The sequence below is a fragment of the Syngnathus scovelli genome, chromosome 2 (genome assembly GCF_024217435.2).
Source record: "Syngnathus scovelli strain Florida chromosome 2, RoL_Ssco_1.2, whole genome shotgun sequence".
Classification (NCBI taxonomy): domain Eukaryota; kingdom Metazoa; phylum Chordata; class Actinopteri; order Syngnathiformes; family Syngnathidae; genus Syngnathus; species Syngnathus scovelli.
Window position 1 is genome coordinate 8,432,286 of NC_090848.1, and position 23,674 is coordinate 8,455,959.

At 40.9% G+C, this 23,674-nt stretch overlaps 2 protein-coding genes across 2 annotated transcripts; both read left to right on the forward strand.

Moving 5' to 3' along the window:
* Nucleotides 1–886: 886 nt before the first annotated feature.
* On the forward strand, nt 887–13,016 carry LOC125988119 (synaptophysin). The gene is made up of 7 exons (XM_049752942.1): nt 887–1,028; nt 3,161–3,226; nt 8,198–8,322; nt 8,580–8,778; nt 8,848–9,039; nt 9,152–9,467; nt 10,725–13,016. The coding sequence occupies exons 1-6, from the start codon at nt 1,011–1,013 to the stop codon at nt 9,434–9,436; spliced, it is 885 nt and encodes a 294-aa protein (XP_049608899.1). The 5' UTR covers nt 887–1,010; the 3' UTR covers nt 9,437–9,467; nt 10,725–13,016.
* Nucleotides 13,017–14,266: 1,250 nt separating this feature from the next.
* Nucleotides 14,267–23,149, forward strand: plp2b (proteolipid protein 2b). The gene is made up of 5 exons (XM_049752292.2): nt 14,267–14,668; nt 19,677–19,832; nt 19,904–20,002; nt 21,096–21,192; nt 21,544–23,149. Exons 1-5 carry the CDS (start codon nt 14,576–14,578, stop codon nt 21,555–21,557), a joined length of 459 nt encoding a protein of 152 aa, XP_049608249.1. The 5' UTR covers nt 14,267–14,575; the 3' UTR covers nt 21,558–23,149.
* The last annotated feature ends 525 nt before the right edge of the window (nt 23,150–23,674 follow it).

A 23,674-nucleotide genomic window follows, 5' to 3' on the forward strand; every position in this document is an offset into this window, starting at 1 on the left:
TAAACAATTTGCTGCTCTCCGTCAAGGATGAGAAAAAAAATCATGTTTAAGTTAGAAATGAAGTTCACCTGTGGCTGTCAGTTCAACAGGTGTGAGGTTTCCTGAGAGATGTTTTTGACCTTTAACACGAGAGTGAGCGAGTTTCAAGAGTCTGACAAATGATGGGAAACTATACTACTGTCTTTTTTCAGGTGCAAAGCCATCAAAATCATATTTTCTTTCCCAACTCTTTTATGCTTAACAGATCAAAATTAATCTGTGACATGGTTAAAATTTAATATCTACTGTAAGTAGTTTGTTGGTTGCATATTGTGCTTCAGCTGCCAGTCTTGGAGGAGATGAGGAATAAGATACTTCTCTTTATTTTTGGAGACAAAACATTTCGGAACCTGTGTTCGGCACATTTTGCGGAGGATGGCTTCAACCAGGTAAACTTTCACACATGCCACAACTGCATTGATCAATTTGATATGTGGAATATTTCTAAATGTGGTTACATTATGATTGCTCGGAAATCAAGATAGAGAATTTTTGTCACACTGAAGAATCAAGTTTTCTTCATTTTGTTTTGATCGTGAGATTATGGGATTATTTAATCCCACTGTGAAAGGAGGGACACCACCTCCTTTTCACTTGTCAAAAAAATAATAGAAAACAACGCCGGCCTAGTTTTGAACTGACGTATTCCCCTGCTATTTTTACATCTTTCAATCCTCTAATTTTGCATCTTTGAATCTCTCCATCAAGCGAGATTTGCGCCTGGAGACTATCGGCGCATTCCTCTTTCTTCTTCTCCCTCCAATCAAAGCTCCATGGCCCGGGGCCATCACATAATAAAAGATGCGCCGGGATTGGGCGACCGCAGTTGACGTCATGACGTCCTCGCCCCAGCTGATGACGCAGCGGCTGGCTCTTCCTCGTGGGCGTCTTCCTCCCCTGGGCTGTTCCGGATGAGACGCCTCCACCCCCTTCGCCCCTCTCATCCTCTTATCGGCAAGTAAGCGGCCAACATGGATGTCGTCAACCAGGTAAGACTTTCGCCAGGAATTCATCTATTTGCCGTTTTAGGTTGTTGAATTACGAGTACGTTCATTTAGTTCAAGCTTTTTCCCCCATTCATGGTTATATATTGTATATTTTCTCTCAATGTTAATGTTGCGTTCTGCTCCATCGACTGTTTAAAATGCTTGACGCAGCATCGGTGCATCAAAAAAAGATATAATAGATATTATAATGTTCAATCTGTGTGTTATACAAAGCATAACAGCGCGATGATAATGCAGATGCTGTTTTTCACGAGTGTTGCTGCAGTGTTAGGGCACGACGGACGAGCGGGCCTGTCGGCTACTGCAAGGGGAGGAGGGGGGGGGGGGGTGAAGGAAGGATCTCCACAGATTAACATTTATGAGGATATTCTCTGCCACCCCCAATGTTGTGCTTGCTATTGCCCAATAACATCCACTGCACGTCTCAATTAGCCCCGCTGTTGCTAGGACAACAAGAAGGATGAGGGCCCCCCCGTACTGCTGCAAATAGCCGCACCGCAGTATTGTGGGCCCCGAAAGCGAAGCCTTCACTTCCATCACGTCTTCTTTTCTATAATGAGCGAGGCGCGTAGTATTTCCCAAGTGATGCCCCGATAGGCATCCGTCGTGATTGCCTGTCTCTCTTTTTGCACGCCATCTTCTTCTCGTCGAAGAGCGTGCGGCCATTTACTATTTGCCGCTGCAGCGCGTACTCTGCGGTGTCGCATTCACCTGCGCACACAACTTCCACAAACCCCGTCCCCCACCGCACCCTATAAAGGGCAGGATATTGCGAAGTGTAGTTTTTGCCTGCTTGTTGTAAACATAGGATGCACAAATGGCTGCTGCGACGGTTAATCAGCTTTGTCTAATTGGAATGCTGACGGCGTACGCACACGCAAACACACACACACACACACAGATACCGCCCACGCCTCATATAGGCCCCCTAATTAAATGTGTGTATGAGTATTTTTCAGTCACTCAAACTCTCGTATCGCCTTAATTCTTCTACTACAATGTATACAAATGCATTGCATAAAAACTCAAGAAAATTTGTTTTTCAATAAGGAAAGTAGTGGGCAAATTTATAATGGTGTACTTAATAAAAACAGAGTAATCATGTCATTGAATTTAAAATGAATAAGTGGTATCGCATCGCTTGTTTCAATTGCATTTATTGCGTTCCTTCTTCTGATGTGCCCCACTTGGGCACTAGGGGGCAGTGTGATATAGTCATGCAGACGCAAATAAGAGTCGCCACGACTCTCACTGACCAAGTAACTACAATAATCTTAGTTGTTTTTGCATAGGATAAATTATGAATGCCATTGCGTATGTCTGTTTACCTATGTTGATTTATATTTATGTTAAAATATATGTTCCTACGTGGTGTCAACATGGACACTATTAATACAAATAGTTCGACTTTCTTTGGTGTTTTCCATTATGTGTTAGCATTAAGTTAGTGGCAATGGTATTATATACACAAGATGTAATGGTCTTGGTTTTGAGTTAAGTTTAGCAGTAAACTTAAGAATGGGAGTAACGTTAAACACCTCCATGTATGTCTAATTTGTGAAGAATTGCTCCCTGTCTGCCAAAGTGCTCGCTGTTGTGAAGTTACATCTTGAAAAAATTGTACCTTTGTTGCTCAAGTCACCACTGCACCACCATCAAGACTGACTAACATTAAAATACAGTACAGTAGAGAAGTAGGCCTAAGTGTTCATCAAAAGAGAAACAGTGGTTTTATCCCTGTAAAGGATATTTAATATGATGAAAGCCACTGTCATGTTATGGACAGTTTGAACAATAACATGGCCCTTAAATATAGGACAATCAAGAAAATCTACTCACACTTAAATAACAATTCAATAAAATATAGAAATTTGCATTAAATCTGTGCCTAATTAAATGTTTGAAAACTTGTAACAGATGAAACGCAATTGAAGTCAACTATAATGATAAAGACAACAGAATTGTATAAACGTGCTAATATGCCACTTTCTGGTCTCAAAAATGTCAGATTCTTTGAAAGCTATGAAATTGGAGTGTGAAAAGTGCTGATTAGCTGTCATTTGTTGTGGAAAGAGTGCAAAGATGTTTGACTTTTGTGTTTGTGTGTTTCCCAGTTGGTGGCCCAAGGGCAGTTCACAATAATCAAGCAACCGTTGGGATTTATAAAATTCCTCCAATGGGTAAGTCATCTCACTCACTGTTCCTGTGTTGCATACATGACGTTGATTGTTTGATCACTAAAAATAACTCTGGTGTGGAAACAGAAGTTAAGAACATAGAGTAAGAGAGTTTCTCCCATCTCATTCATGATGATGGAACTTTATTCATCCCACAGCGGGGAAATGTTGTGCGAAAAACATCTTCTGCAAAACGGATAATGTTTTGCTTCCCCGTTTGTCCTCTAGTGGCTAGTATATTTTTTGATTTTCTTTTTATGACATCAACTTGGTTTATCTTCCTGACCCATAGTTTCCTTTGGATTCAATTATTTTTTTAGTAATTCAATGATAGACGTGGCGGCCATATTGGATGGGGCGAGTTCCCGTCAAAGGCAAAACTCATTCAGATAGGGCTTATCTGATTGGCTGTAGCTGCGCGGGAAATAATGTCGGCTTTAACAGTAACACCGTTTAAGCGCCTAATATGTGTGCATTGCACGAGGACTCACTGTGCATGTCACACTTTTAATGAGAGTCTATGTTGTGTGCGACCAAAGCGGAAATATGTCATTTGAAACACGAAAGATAAAAGAATCAAAACTGGACACTATTTATACTGCTCATCTGAATACACATCTACATATCTTTTGAAGTATTTTCTCAATGGTATATTTCATTTCCATTTTTGAATTGTTGTCCCTTTCAATGTGACTCATTAGATGTACTGCTCAATTTCTCCACTAGGCACAACCCCAAACATAAAATTTTCTCCAATATTTTCATTTTAAACCAGCCATTTTCACGATATACCCTGGCATCTATTGTTGTCGGACATTATTTATGACAGCATCTACAGCACATCTTTTTCCCCAATTATTTCTTGGCACTGCAACCCTATAGTGAAGCGTGGCCTGTGCAGAGGACACTGAGCGTAAGGGGGGGGGCAGGCCTTGCCTGAGTCATTTACTGGAGGACATGACCTCTGCATTGTAGCGCACTTCATTGCATTTCCTGCTTGCTATGTGCAATCTCCTCGCCGCACGTTGGAGCCAGCAAACTGCGGCATCGGATGAAGCTGTTTTTGTTGTTGGGGGTGGGCGCAATTAAAAATCGCAGCTGTGCCGAGGTGGCTTTTCCCTGGGGCCAACACGCGCAATGTGCTGGTTGGTTCTATGCTGACCAGCCTTCAGGCTCCCACGTGGACGTTCCTTTACGCTTAAACTGACAGAGAGACACAATCGTGCTAACGTGAGAGTGAGAGTGACGAATCGCCATGTGATTTTTCTACATTATTCTAATTGACAGGGTAGGAAAGTCACAAACTTAAATAGATTCTGATTCAGTTACTGGTTTGCTTTGTAATATCTGTCAGAAAATAAGCAAAAATGCGTCACAAGATGATGTAAGTCACGACTCACACCCAGATGCATAAACAATAAAATGGCTTTTCTAAAAACTGACTACAGATCGTGACGCTACAGGGATTCCCCCCCAGCGATAGATATTTTATTACGACATGACACATTAGCTACAAGTAGCACAATGCAATCAAACAGTATGGGCCTTGGCAAATGTTGGACAATGGGCTCTAAATGGCCGTCATTTGACACCGCTGATTCTCACTCTGCAGCTTCGTCTGAGGCACGAATGCGCCGCATGGCTTCATGCTAATTGCGTTGTCGTGACTCTGTAGTCATCAAGGGGTGTCCAAACGTTTTGCAAAAAGATGTGGTTACGTAAAAATGTGCGGGGAGCCCACCTCTGTACAGTCTATCCAATTGCTTTAAACCTTGTCGTAGTTTGCCCATTTCATCTGGTAGTGCCTCTTGTTATTGAATTTCAGTCTGTTTCTCATCAAACTCGAGAGACACGGTTGTTTTGTATTTAAGTTAAAAAAAAAAATTACCAATTTCTATTTGTATTGGGAGCAATGGCCCTCTCTGTCAACTTTCTTTTTCTCCACTATAGTCTCCATTTCAGAGCAGGCAGGAAAGGTGTCAGTCTGACACCCAACACGACACGACTTTGAGAGTGGTGTGTTCAGAGAGGCAGAGTGCGCTCGGAGCGTATTTTCGAAAGCGCCAGAAAGCGTAGCCGCAGGTCTGCTGCCATCTTCTGGTGAAATATAAAATTGCTTTTTTGTACGTATGTTTTCTGCTGTGGTCAACACTGCTGATGTGCTACACATTATTGATTGTATGCTTGCGGCTGCAGGTCAGTGAATATTTGAACACGGGCCACATTTGGTCCCCGGGCCGGACTTTGCACACACTGCTGTAGTCCTTACCTGGAGCTGTTTGAGTGTGCTGGCACCTCACTGCCAGCCAACTGCCACTTAGCAGACTGGCCTGTGAATCATCTGGCAGAGCGCAGGAGGAGTTGCTACTTTTATAGGATTTATCTGGCTGGATGCAAGCAGCAACACACAAGACCAGGCTCACCAAAAAGATTGCAGAATTGCAAAATTGTAAGTCACATCATTCGTATCTCCGGTACTACAGACTGAGGGGAGGAGCTTCATCTAGTTAGGGTCTCTGTCCTCTGTGAATTTTTGTGGAATTCTGTCCCTAGCTTTATTTGGAAGAACTCACCGATTCCCATGTTTTGTGCTCTCTATAAAACGTCACAACATGGCAATGAAATCAAACTATTTATTTGAGGTTGAAATGATATTGAGATGCTTTGGGATCATAGTTTGTGCTGTATTTGTGGTTTAAACTGTTAATATGGCAACCCTAAACAGTTTTAGGTAGCATTGACTGGCAGTTTTTGGATGGCTTGGTTCTTATCCTGACCATAAGGTGGCAGTGTATCTGAAGACATGCCTGTTGTGCCTGATGACGTCATGGAATAGGTTAACAATATGTCAAAGATGAGCTGAAGAAAGGCAGGTCTTCCTAAGTCATGCATGAAAAGATAAGCACATTGCAAATAGTCCTTAAGTGTGGCTAAAAAATGCATCTGTGGGCAACTTTGTGCAACAGCTTCCTGCATGTGACTCAGCGAACGTCGCCCACCGACCCACCCTTTTCCTTTCTCGTGCTGACAAAGCAGCCCTTTGACGGATGTAACAAGACGTCCGCTTCCTAAATAAATCTGATTGGCTCATTTCTCAAAAGCCAAATGTATCTAAAGGCACCACTATTTTTCTATCATGTAAATATTAATGATGCGATCGAAAATGGGAGAATATCTCAATACGTCATCTCGCTTGATCTGAAATGTCACCAGCAGCTTCTCTTTCCAGCCAACTCCTAACATTGATTTTCCTCGTGGAGTCAGGTGATGATGATGTGTGAGAAAAACCATAGCAGGCAGATGGTTGGTGTGTGTGTTTGAGAATTTTTTGAGGGGACTGTGTGTCTTCTCACCACGGTCGAGCTGACATTCATCCAGCATGCCAGCACGGATAGAAACCAGCCTCTTGCTGTGTGGCCCTGCCAATAGCGTTGCCATGGCACCAAACACCATTGCCGCGCTCATCCCGGCGGGCGGCTTGCCTTTCTCCAATTCTTCACTCCTCCTTGCCATCCATGCATCACCATAAAAGTTCAGCTCTTGGAGGCTCCCGTTTAGCTTTGACTTTCTATTGTCGCCTTCCAACAACGATGCTGCAGGAGGCCAAAGCGGCGTGATCCGATCCGCTCGTGCGTACCGTTCCATTACTCTGGCACGCTTGATTTAAAGTATTACCTGCTGCCACGATAATCTCTTAACCAGCAAATCCCAGCCCTCGTGATGAGTGAGGTTTTTTTCCCTCCATTTTTGAAGTAGGCCTACAGTTGACATACTAAATGCTCTTGGTGGTATTTTTTTTTTTTTCTTTTGGGCTTTTGTGATTATGACGTTGGAAAGGATACTTTCCTCTTTCATCTATAACCGTTTCAAACAACAAGGCATATGTTGGGATAGTTGCTATGTGTGTCCGCCACTGGCCATTGTGCCGCTGCATTGTGTGCTCCATCTTTGGGCATTCAGATGTATATTATAATCACCTCAAGATTTGATCATATTTGTTCTTCTTTCCAGATGACATCCATTAATATCGTTTTATTTTCTGTCTACATGTGTTTCGCCACCATTTGTTTTCAAATATTTGTTAAAGATTTAGAACTCTACAATAACGATGCTGCTTGTAAGCCTGTCTATGGCATTTATATAATAATATAATATGAATTCTCTTTGTATTATGTTTATCTTGCATGGTTAGAGTATTAAACCCTTTTCATTGGCTTTTTTTTTACAACTGCAAGAGAGGTGGTGTAACTGCATTGTTTTCTGTGGTCACGTGTTTGTGTGTGAGTGTGTGTTTGTGGATGTGTGTGCGTGCGTGTGTGTTGTGGCTGGATTTACAGTGGAGTATTTGGTGACAGATGGTAGGGCACCTCACTCAGATTAATAGCTGGATTTTCCATCCAATCGGCTCTGGCTTGCAGAGTAGCGAGGCCGTGCTGGTAAAAATAGTCGGGCTCGTCTAATCTGTTGTGTGTCTGCGCAACGCATGAGAGTTCATCTATGCGTTCATGTCGGTTCATGACTCACAACAACACTCAGCGTGATGCGGAGATGTTGAATGTCTGATGGGCGGGATAAAGCCCGGCATTTACCCAATGATGCTCCAGTTTTGAGCTCAAAGCTTGACTGTAAAAGCGGTCAGCCAATCTCATCTTCTTGGAGGTTTGGTTTGGCTTCGAGTCAGGATTTGCGTGTGTCCGTTTAGTGAGTGTTTGTGATGTTTTGTCAAAGCAAATGTCTAATTCTGCAAACGTCCGACAGTAATTCACTGTAGCAACAGCCAAAAGCGAAATAGTAATGAAAGCATTTGCAAATGAAAACTGTAACCATGACAACCGTTGCATAAAGTGTTGATCACACTGTATTTGTTAGCATTTTTTTCACAACTGACAGAACCTCGGCCTGTTTTGTGCCACCTTTGTTCTCATGCATGTGTTGAGTCGCTGTCAAATGTTCACTTTGTGTTTCTCCTCGCAGATCTTTGCGATCTTCGCCTTCTCGACATGTGGCAGTTACTCCGGCATGTTCAAGATGAAGGTGGAGTGTAAAAACCGATCAGAGAGTGATCTTGGCATCGAAGTTGAATTTGAATATCCATTCAGGTATACCATTACTTTTTTCGTTCATTATATTACTCATTCTTAACAAATACATTGCACATCCGTAACAAATAAATGACCCCCAAAACAATTGATGACTAAACTAAACAACTGTTTCTAATTGCCCACATTGCTCTTTGCAATGATGTAGAACTAGATTCACATGAATCATTTGCTGATAAAAAAATAAAACAATAAACAGGGGACTTGTCCTGATTTTGTTCAAAGCTCATCCAACTTACTCTTCTTGTCTTTGTCAGGCTCCATCAGGTTTACTTTGATGCCCCCACCTGTAAGGGAGGGAACACTGAGCGTCTCTTCCTGGTGGGCGACTACTCTTCCTCAGCCGAGTTCTTTGTCACCATCGGTGTCTTCTCCTTCCTCTACTCCATGGCGGCTCTCTCTGTCTACTGTTTCATCCTGGAGAAGTACCGTGAAAACAACAAGGGCCCCCAGATTGTGAGTCGGTGCATTACTAAGGGGGGGCAAATTGAACTGTATGTAACTCTACTACTCGTTGACCGGCAGGACTTTGTAGTGACGGCGGTGTTCGCCTTCATGTGGCTGGTGTCGTCTTGCGCGTGGGCCAAAGGTCTGTCGGATGTCAAGACGGCCACTGATCCCAAGAGGGTCATCACCCTCATCACGGCCTGCGACGAACGAGAAAATCGCTGCCAAGAAGTCCACGACCCCAAAGTCTCTGGGCTCAACACCTCTGTGGTAAAGCCTGCTTTGACACTCGACTTATCACTTGGACTCGAGTCATTGCAAATTAAATTCTGTTTAATGAGTGTTAGGTAAAATAATGATTATGGTACCATGTGATCCGCAGGCTTTCGGCTTCATCAACCTGATCCTGTGGATAGGCAACTTGTGGTTCGTCTTCAAGGAGACCGGCTGGATGGCGGCCGTCGCGGGAACGTACATGCCGTCGCAAGAAAAGCAGCCCGCCCCAGATTCTTTCGCTCAGGGTGGCGGCTACGGTCAGCAGGATCCGTATGCCGGCTCCCAGGGAGGCTACCAGCCCGAGTACGGCCAGCAGGGGGGCTACAACGAGGACGGGGGCTACAGCCAGGGCTACGAACAGCAGCCCACTTCCTACTCCAATCAAATGTGAGCCTGTGTGCTGAAGCCACAGCTACAGGATGGTGAGTGTTTTGACCAAAATCTATCACAAATGATGACTGTGTCCTATTTTCTATGACAATAAATCACTTCATGTTCATTATTCACAAAATCATGCCGAAGTAACCCATCATAGTACACTAATGTCTTTGAATGTCAAGGAAAAGATAACTTTAGCCTGGGTTGTTTGCGGTTGTTACACAGAATGAAATAATCCGTAAACCAATTTTGAACGGTTATTTATAAAATGAGGTTTTGATTAAATTACTGTTTTGGACCACACTTAGAGGTACATTGGTGCCTTGACTCAACAATTTAACTTGTTGCATGACCATGCTCTTAACTGAACAACACACTTGTAAATTAAATCATCTTCCCATGAATCAGTTCTAGCCTTTATCCACCCAAAAATAATTAAAAAGTAAAATTGTATATCATAGTATTGTTCTTCATACAAACTTACACTAAAAACATTATTAAATAGAATGTAAAGAATTATGTGCGCCATTGCCACCTCTGGCAGTATAGTAAACATGGATATTCATGAAGAAGGCAAATAAGATGTAATAATATTTGTAATACATTTCCATAAAGGCTGAAGACTATCAATATTGTTTTATGTCAATTTTTATTTCATATTATAAAATATATTTAGAAATGGGTTTTTTTCCAGCCCCCCAATTTATCGGTTTAGACACCCCCCAGTGTCCCATTTTAGCACTAGCGAGAAAAAATCCTGGAGCCGTCCCTGCAATTACTCATCATATAACAGTGTGAATGCTTTATATGACCTTTGAATAATCGCCTCAAGGGCACATGCAATATTCATCCATCTATCCAACCATTTTCTTTACTGCTTATCCTTGTAAATTGTCTCTTTGCACGTAATCTCCTTCACCGGTGAAACACTTTGGTCCCGGTTTTGAAAAATGTGTTTATTTGTTGTATCATTTTACAGGACCGCCGTGCCCATATTTTGTTATTTCAATAGCAATTATGTAACATTATTTTCAGGCAGACATTGGAAGTGGCTGAACTATCTGCTCCAAATTCATAAAGGAGAAAAGGAAAAATATTGCAAATGTTTTGTGCATTTTAATGGAACAAAAACTATACACTACATGTGTTTCGCTAATGTTCCAATTGAAAAAATAAAAAGTGTGTTTCAAAAAATCAAGATACCATTTTTCCCCCCCAATGTTGAAATATAAGTGAGACTGTCATAAATCATTCAAAATCAGGTGAATGAATACTCTTCCTTCCTTCCTTCCTCTTTCCAGGGTGACCTTGTGATTCCGGCGCTCAACCGCCGCCTGCGTTTCTGCACTCGTCTGTTAGTCTGTTTGTGTACATGTGAGTTGGGCAAGTGGTGGGGGGAGGGTGGGGTCATACATGGGAGGGTGAAAAGGCCAAAAGTGGGTCGTGAACACCTTAAGGCTGCAGAAGGGGGCCAGGGAGGGGTCGGGGTGGTGGGGGGAGGGCTCGGAGTCTTTGCTGTAACATGATGTTTATTCTCGTGCTGTATTTAACTGTAGAAGACAACAGAGGATTGTCTGTTTGGTTATACGAGAAAAACTTGATACCAAAACATTCATTGACATTTAACATTGAGGAGGAAAACACGTCATGGAAAAAGACTTCCATTTTTTTGGTTGGGGTGGCGGGGGTATTGTAGTTATATTTAACTTGAGAGAATGTATTGTCCGTGCTGTGTAAATATCGACATGCTAATATATATGATTCTATGTACCCCATTGAATAATTGTGCACTCCATATTAGTTGTCATACAACAAATGTAGAGCACAGAGTTATTCAATTGGATTTCCCTTTGGTTCGGGAGCGCATAGTTTGACCTTTGCCCTTCAACTCCTCTCTCATCAACCCAACATACGTTTTTTTTTTTTTTTTTTTTTAATTCCTGACATCTCAGTTTTTTGTCACTGTCAATTATTTTGTAGCTGTTGGATGAGGAGCAAGGTGAAGGCCGATGAATAAATAGGAAAAAAAAACTACAAATGAGAATTACCAAATGTAAATTTTCACCAGGATGAACACGCCTGCAAAATTGAAGATATGAAAGTACGGAAGGGCATTGCTGCCACAACAGGAAAAAAAACAACTCTATGTAACAAGGTGCTACATTTTATTTTTTAACATGATAAAGTTTCCCATTCGAATGTTTTAATGAGATAAATTTCACATTTTAATGTGATAAAATTCACATTGTAACATGTCACTTGCTGCAACATGATATTTGCACTTGTGTCTTTATAAATCAAAGTTATGAGCGAGCTACATAACACATGATAACTGACCGCACCAAAACGTGGCATTTATCACGTTATATAGCATGAAATTCCTTTTATTAAAACATAATATTTATCAGCGTGGCAACAATACACATCTGTTGGAAAGCTCTAAAGAAGGCGGTTTGGCTTGAGGATAATCATGAGCCATTTGAAGAGAGACACACACACACACACACCATGTGTACCCGAATTAATACCAACTAATTAAGTGTATAGAAGGTGACAACCAGCAAGTAGATTGTCTCCCCCTTTTTTTATTTCTTTGCCTGTTTTTTGTTTCCCTATCAAGAGGATGCGTGAATATTTCCAACCCAACACGTCAAGATGACATTAGTGACTTGCTTGCATCTTCTAGTTCCTGCGCTCTTTCACAAACTACTGTTGTGTGCTTTGAACATTATTAATCAGGGCGGCGAGTGTCCGTTTTAGAAGTGCGCGTGTTTATTTGTGGGTATCGATCAGGTTTTGTCAGTGAATTTTTGTCCTATTTGTGCGGTACGGAAAATTGTGAGACAGCCCGCTAGTATTTTCCCCTCTTACATGAACTTCAACTAAATAAAAATAAGGTATAGAACATGCTTAAGACATCACCCTGGAAAATGTTTTAATGTAGTCAGGACAAAATGTCAGAGATATATATGTTGAAATCCTTTCTCGCTTCCCCTTTGAATGACAAGTGAAATTACTGCATGCATCGTCTTCCTCTTATCCTAAAGTGTCCCTAAACTTATTCGGGCAGACTGCGCAGTGATAGTATATGACAGCATGTTAGATCCATCTACAGTTCTACACAAAGCACAATTTAGGCAATAATGAGAATTTAACAGCCCTGCCAGTTGTGTTTGAAATGGTCGCAGCTGTGTCATCATTTGTAGTTTTGCTTCCACAGACCACATCTGAATGGATCCTTGTCCATCTACAGTGTTTGGGTCCAACGCTCAGCCTTGGATTCGCTATCTTCTTTATTTTCACCCTTTCTCTTATCCCCAATACAGTTTTCTTCCCTCTGTAGCTCTTATAAATATGCTCAAATGAAATATACTCTGTTGTTAGTGGTGAATGATGTCTTGTGATACTCTCTACACCTTTGGATAGTGCTGTGTTTATTGTGTATGATGTATACATATTAGTATTTATGATAATGATAAGTCAGAGAAGAAAAATATCAAAGGCTCTTCAGAATTCTGCTGTATTCTTACTGTATGGGCTCCATGTGAAACAAAAATGAAATAAACTTGAAATTATTCTGTTGAAGGTTAAAATGAGTACTTCTGTTCAAAGTAATCTTTTTTTCTGCAAATGCTTGGTTAAATGTTTTGTAAATGAAAATTAAATTAAAAGTAATATTTCAAAACTAATACTGATAAATTTGAGGGGAAAATACTTTCAACGTTTCAATGTAAATACTTTTTGGGGGAGGAGACATGATTACAGTAAATGACCCGGCTAGCCTCAGTTATTTCCTACTCGTGGGCCAACTATGTGTGTGCGTGTGTGTTTGTGCGCCTGCGCGTACGTGCGCGCCTACGTGTATGGTACTTGTGAGAACGTAGTGGGCCCACTTTATTCATTAAAACGGAAGATAGGTCAAGTAATTTGTGGCTGAGATTAAAAAAAATAGACAAAACGTAAAAATGTTAATTATAATAATACAATAATTCAATAATCCATTCCATGTGTATTTTATTTCAAACATTATTAACATATTTACTATGTGAATAGTATAGCATTGTATGCTTATTAACTATTAATTGTTTAATTAAAGAAATAAAATGTTATGTGCATTGGCTATTTTAGATTTATGTTTTTACTGTGCAATTCATTAATATATATGAATGAATACATTTTAATTGACTAACCATAGGGATTAGTAAGGAATTCAATCAATTCAATCAATACTTTACTATCGTTAAAGTAAATGCTTATTTACAGAACAGAGCGAATGGTATTTATGAGCACTGCCATGAACTATGAATCACAACTTCCATAGAAACGTCATTTAAACAAAGCACGATGCCTTCAAAACTGTAGGAGAATACACTGCTTTCAGTTAATGCCATAGTGGTTGACTTGATTACTGTTGACAGGACGGATAAACGAGAACAACTTTGGACATAAAACAACAAATTTAGATTTGTTCTGTATTACCTGTTTAAATTATGGTCGGAGAATGGGTGCAAGGATGAATTCAGTAATTCAACAAAATTAAGACTATTGTGCCGTTTTCGAGGATTTATGAAGGCAACTCGCTACAGTTGCGACATACAGTTGCGTTATGGAAATGTCGGAATTTTTTTCTTTAACTTGTTCACTTGATCATAAACAAAATAATACAAAACAAATGCATCTTGCCTAACACATATCAAAATACAAAATTTTAATTAAAGTGTGTTGTGTAAATGTAACATACCATTTAAACTTTGGTTCGTGAAAAACGAGGACTTGGATTGGAAGTTTCCAATTTGAGATTATAAAATTTCCCAGTTGTTATTGAAAGCAGCACAGTTCCCCGTGGAGAAAAGTGAAAGCCAACGCCCCTGAGTGACATGACAGCTCCTCTACTCTCCTTTGCTCGCCTCCCCCCTCGCAACTTCCAAGTACGGAACATAGCTTCTTCGTAGCTACTGTGCCGTTTCCTGACTGATCTCTGCCAGCCAGCTTCACCCACTTGTTGTTTTAGATTTTTTTGGAGTCCGCTAACACGAAGACAAGCTAACTTGCTTGCAGGACCAGCGGTGCACTCTGGGCCATCTTTGCTAAAACTTTTGTGGCTTTGCTTCGTGTGTTTCTGCCTTGACGGCTATAATTACTCCGAATAAGAATGGCCGATGCATCGAGCTCCGATACCAGCTGCCTGGAGAAGCTGAAAGCTTACGTGAGGACCCAAAAAGGTCTTATCCTCGCGGCAGAAATAGTAAGTGATTCATGCCACCGCCTATGAAATACTATATACAAATCAAAAAACATTGACTACTGTCGGGATCAGATTGAATGGTAACTCTTTGGTTTAGATTGGTGACTGCATGGAACTATTGGATCGGACTGAATACTGTTAGTAACTTGGTATAAAACTGTTCTTTTAGTAACTTGGTATAAAACTGCTCTGATCCATGCAACGGTGTTAGTAATAGTTCTCCTTTTACTACAATATTTTGGTTGCTTTGCCACTGACCCCGCTATTCAGGATTTCTGCCTTTGACGGTTCGGTTTCCTTGAAGAAGCTCCTTCATGTTGAGTGTTTTGAATCTTTTTTTTTTTGTGGGAGACAAGACTCTTTTTTTGTGGGAGACTAAGTTACAAAGATGCAACTGAACCGTTTAAGACAAGGTCGTCAAACTCAATTTTAACGCTGGCTATTTGATCGTGATTGTTTTGACCGTAAAACGTGACAAATCCAGCGCGGGGGGAAATTTAAAAGCGCACAAGGACCAGTGCTGCTTGCTGTGCTTGAGTTCTAATCATAAAAGTTGACAGAAAATGACCAACATTTGATTTTCATTTCATGCCAAGGTAGATATTCAATAATAATTTTGCAGAGCTCTGTGCATTTTTTCCCATGCTGTTAGTCATTTCCCCGTTACATTAGTACAAATTGCTAACTAAATTTGAAATCAAACGAAGAATGATAGCTTGTGCAACAATTATTCAAAAAAAAAAAAAAAAAGCTTGCGTTTCCCTCAAACTATTTCAAACATTTAACACATTCCTCCAATTTTCTCTGGCATTTTTTTTTTTTTTTTTTAAGCTCAATTCCACAAAAGACGAAGAATTACAGTCCACTTTTACAACTTTGGCTGAACTGCCCTGTTCATTCCGCCAACGATTGCTTGGCCGTTTGTAGACTGCGGCTGCCGTTACCATGACAACCAGGGTGGAGCTGGGGCCTCGCAGCCATCTTCGCGGGCCCCTGCGAGAGTATGAACGCCCATTCTTGTGTTTCCTATGGTGAAGGGAGCTTTACTGCATAATTAAGGTGGTCGATGAAGTGTCTTCCATGTTTTTCAAATTGTGGAAGTTGAATTTGATCCTGGGCACTTGAGCAAAGTGTGCATTCAGCAGTGGAGAGAACATTTTTGATTTTCTGTGATTTTGAAGCCTCCTTTTTCATCCTTTAAATTTTTTAATATTTTTGCATTTTTTTTCCTCACCGTAGTAAGTATGGAATGAAAAGCATGTGGTGTGGGGTTTTGAGGTCTCACCAATAGAGGTTAAGGGTTTCCACCTGTCACTTGTGTCACTTCTGCGTTCTCATTTGACACCAAAGGGCCAAATATTTATGGCACACAGAGGGTCACAACTCAGCCCAGTCTGGCTTTCTCCCTTACTTGGCGCCATGACCAAAAGTGAGAATGATAACGGAAAGTGACTGAGTCACTTCTCTAGGTTTCCGTCTGCATCATCCTCTTGTTTGAGATTCATCAGCTTGTCACCACAGATGTGCAGTCTGATCAGCCATCTGGCGAGAGCTTGTTATATGCTGGAAATAGAAAGGGAAGAACATTCCTCCTCCAGTGAGAAGTTGCTGATTGTAAAGTGCTTTCCCTCTCTCTGCCTACATGCTCATAAGTCAAGGAGCTTAGAAAAGAGGCTCTCAGTTGCAGGCGCTCAGTCGTCCACCGATATTTAAGGCACGAATTCCCTCGCCGGGTGGGGAGTTTGGACTTTGGAGCAAAGAAGAATCTCTTGGCAAAATCAGGAGGCGCACTCTTGTTTATTCCGCCCTCGGTGCTCGAGGAAGTCATTTTTGGCGGTGGATGGCCGAGATAGTGTGTATTGTAGGACGCAGATTCAAGAGACAAAACAAAGATATCACACCCTCTTATCGAGTGTTCAGTCCCGTGGTAGGCGGCACGACCAGATGCTCTTAAGTCAATTTTAATATTCTGTTTCATTAAGTAGTTTTCCTGTATTATGTATTTGTTCTTTCTTTGTATGGCACTGTTACTTTTGACTGCACTGTTTATTTTGCCCAGTCAGGTTTCAGCCTCTCTGTTGCCTTATCAGTCTAATCTGCCCACAACTTTGTAAATGCAAAATGAAAAAGCTTATCTGACTGTGTTGCACAATACAACCAGTGATATTCTGTTTAAACTTGCCTTTTGCAAACATCCGCTGGTCGCCAGATGTTAGCCACCGGTTTTGAGCCGGTGCACGCGTCTCATTGTCACAAAGCCGTCAAAAAAGCTTTCGTATGTTTCTCTCATATGAAAATTCTAAAGCAAAAAATCTGTTCAATTGCTGATACTTTGTTTAAAATGCTACGAGCAAGACGCCAGAACCAGCATCAAAGTCTGTGGCCCCCCTTGGTGCAAAAAAGCCTTTTAGTACTCCACAAGAGCACACGTTCTGTTATGTCATCTTCACAAAGTCTTTCTCAAAGGTAAATCTGAACCTTAAATATGTTGTTTTTGTTGTCTATACAATTAAATATAGGTTACATATGATTTGCAAAATCATGATCTGTTTTCATTTGTTTAACACTTCATTGGAATCTGGTTTATATCAAACCTTACGCTTTTTATCTATTATTGTGTAAAACGACAGTCACACTTTCAATGTAGTTGAAAATGTTGTACTGCTTTCGAACGGAAATGGGACTTTTGCAACACTTGTCAGACATCTGCAGACTTCAAGAGCCCCACTGGAATCATTCTCAAGCTTTTTTCACCGCTTTCAATTGGTTACCCTTGCCTGAATATTATTTTATTTACCTGTGAAGCATGCAATCCGTGGAGCACGGCAAGTATAATCTGTGAATGGGAATGCATGAAGCAGCCATTTAAAATTTCCACACACTCCTGTTTTTTCTCACCCATTTCCTCTCTTTGTGGCAACTTCCTTCTTCCTTAACAGTCATGTTTTTGATGCTTTATTAAATGCAATATACTATATAATGAATGAGGCTCTCAACCCGATGCATAGTAGCAGTTTTTATAAATCGCTTTGTTGGGTTCGGACACCTTGCGTGTTGTGCGGCAAGCCTGAGAGACAAACTTATTTGGTTATGTACCATATATTGAAACATCTACCCATTTATACCTTGGACTGCTTAGCAGCCAATGACAAGGCACAAACAAAATTCTAATCAGCTCTCACATTTAGAGTCTTCAATGAAGCTATCATGGACGTTTTTGGAATGTGGGCGTAAGCAGAGTACCGTATTCTCAGGATGCAAATTTTACACAGGAAGTACATAGCACGGATTCTACCCCGAATGTCGGACCTGTGAGTCAGAAGTACTGACCAAATGTTCCATCGCACTGCCTCCTTGAAACAGAACATGTTTTTTTTTTTTCCCGTCAGTGAGGAAACGGAAATTTCCATATTGTGCTCAACACATGGTATTCTCTTTAGTTAGCTGCTGTGATTGTTGAAGGGGTGTGGTGGGGGGCGGTTAATGCCCTAAAATTGACTTTCCTAGCAACCGATTCTGTTTGAGGAGCGGCCCTTGACTCTCATGTATCTGCTGACTATATTTAGCCGAGCGTTCACTACAGCTCCCCTCTGGTCCCTGTGAAAAAAATGTTCTTCATTATACCCATGACTCTTGGGGTGGACCTTTTCAAACGGCGTCACTCCAACAGATGTGCGGCTGCGCTACCAGCATGAAGGTGTCAGCGTTCATCAGAGGCGCTCTTGTTCCAAGGGAGCCTTGTAGCCGAGCGGCTCGGTCACAGTAATCGGAATAGAGCCTCTTTTGTGTCGGGCCGCGTAGGACCTCAAGTACTCCCTGTCTCTCCACTGAGGCAGCCTGTGCCAGTCTGAGATCATGTGAACCAGCGTGGCGGCGTGCGCGTGTGGTGCCTTGAGACACAAGTATAGTTCGTTCCGTAGACCACTCGTATCTCAATTTATATTTAGGGCCCCTCTGGAAAATGAGATGCTGCATCTCAATGGGGTTACCCTTAATAAATAAATTATATTGAAAATGAAATATTTCATAATGGAAAGAAATGAGGGCAAATGTTTTTCATTCATTTGCACTGCAACAAATCAATGTGAAATTAGTACGATATTGCATTTCAGAAACTACCGTGTACATCGAAAGGGTGAAATGTTTACATATTTATGACTTGCTAACAAATATTTGATATGCAAAAATGTATGGTGTGAGTAAATTCCCCGAACAAAGACTTTCACTGTGTTCAAGCGATTAAATGGTGAGGTTTTAAAATGCTTGCAAGCATTGGTCAATGTTGTCTGAATGCGTGCGCCCACGCCGTTTGACAATCGCTCGATTGTAGCGGGCCCTCTGTTTATTTATTTATTTTTCCAATCTGGCAGCACTTAGGGAGAAGGATCGAAAAGAATGCAGCGTGAAAGTTTTTCCCTGTTATGGAAAACTATGAGCTTGGATTGAAGATGCGCATCAGAGTATTCTAGAGTAATCTCATGCTCGTAAGATTTTTTTCTGTGTGGTTTGTGGGCTTACTCTTGTGTACTACAAGAGGAAGTCTGCTAAGAGTTGTTGCACAAATACAGATTAGCTTTAGCATTTCATCTTTAAGAACTTTTTTTACCTCAACAATTCTGGGCTGCAGTTTTTATATAAGTGCAATACATTTTTAATTGAATAACTATTTTATTATTTTTGCCTACATATAAGCACAGCATTAATATTCAAATTGAACATAACGTTGCACTGGCTTACACAATATTAAATAATATATATGTATATTTTTTTAAAATATTGTAATATTATGTTGGCAATTCAAGACTCGGGGCAGTTGGTCATCAATTTTAGTCAACAGCTGAAGTTCAGGAAAGGCAAGGCAGCTTTATTTATGCAGCGCATTTCATACACAATGTAAGTGAATGTAGGACAAAATAAAAGCCACTTCGAGATGCATGTAAACGGTTGTTGGTCACTAAACGTTTGCTCACCACTGATGACTGTGATCGTCCTTCCTCCTCTCCCACAGGTCATCAGCTTCATCGTCATCATTTGCTATGCAGCGTCCTTGTACGGAGGCTACTCAACCGTGGCCATTTGTGAGATGGTCTTTGCCATCATCTTCTTTTGTATCTTCATGATGGAGCTGGACAAGCAGTTCCTACTGGTCAACTGGCTGTGGACGGTGAGTGGCGAGCGTGCGACGCCGTCATGGTCGGCTTGAGCAAAAACCTCACCTTCCTATTTTTTGCCCAGGATCTGTTCCGGGCTGTCATTGGCGCAGTCCTTTACATCATCACTTCTCTGGTGTGCCTCGTCAGAGCATCCGGGGACGGCGGGCTCATCGCAGGCGGGGTCAGTAAAGATGTGCACGTCCTCTTTCCTTCACCTTTACTTCATTGATGAGTTAACGATCACTTAGTTATGTGTTCAACCCTCTTATAATATTTGAGATCTTCACTAAACTTTTGAATACACAACCGTGCAACCCACTGAATCAATCATGACGGCAATCTTACTGACTCCTTGGCTCCAAACTTAGGGCAGATTGGCCAAATTGGGTCTTCTCTAATTGTGTGATCTTACCTTTCCTGGTCCTGACATGTTGAATGCAAACACAGGCTAGTTGGAACGCCTGATATTTGTCAGGGCGATTAAATGGGTGGATCATAGCAGCCCTGAGGTAATAACTCGAGCTTCATCAAAAGTGTTTGGAGGTGGCTGTTTGGAAAAATAAAATGAATAAAAAAATGTAAAACGCAGGAAACAAACTTGGGTCGCATTTGCACAGATGCTCGACAAGTGAGCAAACTTACTTGAGGTCGGCCTTCGAAAAGGGAGTGCGACACGCTTCGTGTGTCTTGTCTATTAGCAATGCTCAAGGACGGGACAAATTCTTTGCGAGAACTATCAAAACAGTTTCGGGACTACTTGATAATGTCAAATATACTGCCAGGTAATGTAAAACACACTTCAGTCACATCAGGACTACGCTACTTAATGTGACTCATGTAAAAATGTGAGTAATTATTGCCCCACCCACTAAAATTGTAACAAACTGTGATCTCTAAAATCACTTGAGTCAGCCAGCCCTTGACTTGGAACATGTGAGAGGGAACTCCGTCCACTTTCTGCTCCTTTCTAGACCACTTTAGGATTCTGCTGATTGTTTTTAAATCTTGGCGTTCAACACAGTATGAGACTCTGTCCTTGTTTCTTGAAATTTTTAAAAATTTATATTTTTGGTTTGTTGTTTTTGCAACACCGTGCCACCCAACTTACGGATTTGATTCTGAAAATTATTAATAATGTACCAAAAGTATGCTTGTACTGTATGTCACCTAGCAAATGTCAAGTAATGAACCCCCCATCATTTTTTTTTTTTTTTTAAATAGCCAAACCTCAGAGCAATAAAAATAGGTGAATAGAGTGAATTATTTTGTTACAGGTGTTTGGCTTGGTTGCTGGTTTGCTGTTCGCCTACGACACGTACACCCTCGCCTTGCAAATCAAGAGCACCAGGCAGCACACAGCGGCTGCTACCGGTGAGATGGAGCACAGCTCATTTTGAAACTCTAATGCTGGAATGTAATTGGCTGTCTGTATTTTACAACAAATTTTGTTTGTTTTATATTGCCGTGTCAGTCTCCATATATGTAAATTCCACGTGTCATCTATGGCCAGCTCCATTTTTAGAACCCCATTTGACGCATGTGCATGTTTCATGTATCTAGATATATCTAGATATATAGTATGCCACTTGAAAATATCTTTAGCTGCTCATGTACTGTAAATAGATGTGGGAAATGGACACTGACATTCAGTGTAAATCCAGTTTTAGAATATGCCCTTAAAAATGGATGTCATATTTTATTTTATTTGTGTGTTTTTCTTAGACGACAGAGTCTAAGCCCACCAAAGTGCGTGTGCCTCTGAGCATGTAGCGGAACAACAAGAGGACAGAGTGCAGAGGAGTGGAGGAGACAAAGGACAGTAAAAAGAACAGGGCAAAGTTTAAATCCGTGTCAATATCATTTTTTTTTTAATCTTATCAAGCCATGCCTAAGAGGTGGATGACCATGATGTAGCAGTGCCGCACATCTGTGCCCGCGTGTCAACTGTGGTGGGAACGCCCCTCGCAAACCCTAAACTCAATCTGGGAACATTAGCTAAAAAGGGAAATGTGTAAGTGATAGGCCATGTCGAAGGTCAACCCAGATAGTCCTCCAGCAGCGCGTCTCCTCAATTTCCACTTTTAATGGACTACTGTAGTTCGTAGTAACCGTTTTGTTAAATGTGTATGGGTGCTTTAGGCATTATTTAACATCCTAATAATTAGCCTCACGTGTTTTTTATTTTTATTTTAATATCAATAAGTCGTTCAGCCTGTTAGCGATTGACCTTCAACAAAACCATGCCCCCAAATGGTCAAGGTCTGTCAATTTCCCGTCTGGTCCGTAGATTTGCATTTTCACATCAATCCAGAAAGTTTATGTCAGCTGCTTTAAAACCTTACCAAAAAAAGTTCTGAGAAACTGTGGACCTCCAAAAAGCAAAATGATGACGCAATGTGCCCATGTTATCCCAAAAGATTGTCAGGTGGACTCCTATTCTTTCACAGACACTGCAGCCACCCTGCGAGTATCTAATGCGACTTTTATGACAGGTCTACATCCAAAAACTCTACCCAATCACTACCAAAATGTATGTAATAATTTTTGGAAAAAAAATTAAAATCAAACTTGTAATAATTTTTACTTGATGTCATAAGGTTGCACGAGTGCCTCGTACAGTGGCAACATTCCGTCACTTAGTGAACAGGAAAATCGGATCCGATTGTCACCCAAACACTCACAAATATGCTCTGGTATATTCCTTTCTATATTTCCTTTCCATTGTAAGTGTCCAGAGAAATGGCGGTGTGCCAAATGAGTAGGGTTGGGGGCTTCCACAAAAGGTCAATTGATGTCCTTCACTGTTTGTCCAAGTGCCTGTGTTGTCATTTGAGATCCCACAATCCGAAACACTTGAAGTCATCTACCTGCTTGGATCTACATTTTTTTTATTTTACCCAGTTTTTCTTTTGTTTTTTTTGAACTGCTGACATCCACTCACCGTAAAATATCATTCATGTGTGTCACAGTGTTACTGTGTGGTTCATAAGCATCCCTTGTGTTAATATGCTAACTTGTTGCTGTACAGTTGTGTCAATAAATCCAGCCCAGTTGCATAACCTTTCCACATTGCCACATTTGCGTTCTCTGCATCCTGTGACAGGAAACATGAAGAAAAGCGATCATACAGTATGTGACAGTGTGACATATGTCTGATATCATTCATTCATTCATCTTTTTTTTTTTATCTGATTCTCAACTTTCTGGTTGTTATTTTGTTAAAAAAAAAAAAACATTGTCATTATGCTCTCTAACATGCTTTACAAATGTAATTTCACATGCTAAAGCAACTTAAGCTTTGGGAAATAAAAGCCATTGCTACAACAAATGCTGCATGGTACTAGAATTGTTTTAAAACGTTTTTTTTTTTTCAACTAGAGGGATTAATTATTATAATTTAAAGTGGTTCTTCCGCAAGTGCCGATGTTGGCCCCTTTAACTGGCGAAGGTCAAAATATTTGTTCAGACTACTGTTTCGTTACACTTGCGTTCTTCCCGACTGCCAGGAGATGGCAGCCGATGACTGTTGAGGTCATTTTATACTTGACACACAAACTTATTAGGTCGAGCTGCTGTAACTGTCAGTTCCAAACTACTGTATTTGTTTGATATAAATGCAATGACCTTGATTTGATATGTCAAAGACGGTTTCAAGACTTCAGTTCTTTTTTTTACCTCAGAATAATATCTGCAGGATTTAAATATAGATTTAAAATTTCTTTCCTGTAATTAAGTCTTGTTTGCACGGCAGTGGTGTGTAAAAGTACATTAATCGTTCCTCTGGTGTCCGTGGGCTAAATATACAGTGTGCAAGTGCACACCTCTTGTCCACAAAGTTAAAGCCAGAGGAAAG

What these genes read in the sequence shown, in the direction of transcription:
- plp2b (XM_049752292.2), top strand. Translation starts at nt 14,576, where the DNA reads ATGGCCGATGCATCGAGCTCCGATACCAGCTGCCTGGAGAAGCTGAAA. An exon ending in TTATCCTCGCGGCAGAAATA is followed by an intron (nt 14,669 to 19,676) that starts GTAAGTGATTCA and finishes CCTCTCCCACAG; the next exon opens with GTCATCAGCTTCATCGTCAT. An exon ending in TGGTCAACTGGCTGTGGACG is followed by an intron (nt 19,833 to 19,903) that starts GTGAGTGGCGAG and finishes TTTTTTGCCCAG; the next exon opens with GATCTGTTCCGGGCTGTCAT.
- LOC125988119 (XM_049752942.1), top strand. An exon ending in GAATTTGAATATCCATTCAG is followed by an intron (nt 8,323 to 8,579) that starts GTATACCATTAC and finishes TGTCTTTGTCAG; the next exon opens with GCTCCATCAGGTTTACTTTG. An exon ending in CTGGGCTCAACACCTCTGTG is followed by an intron (nt 9,040 to 9,151) that starts GTAAAGCCTGCT and finishes TGTGATCCGCAG; the next exon opens with GCTTTCGGCTTCATCAACCT.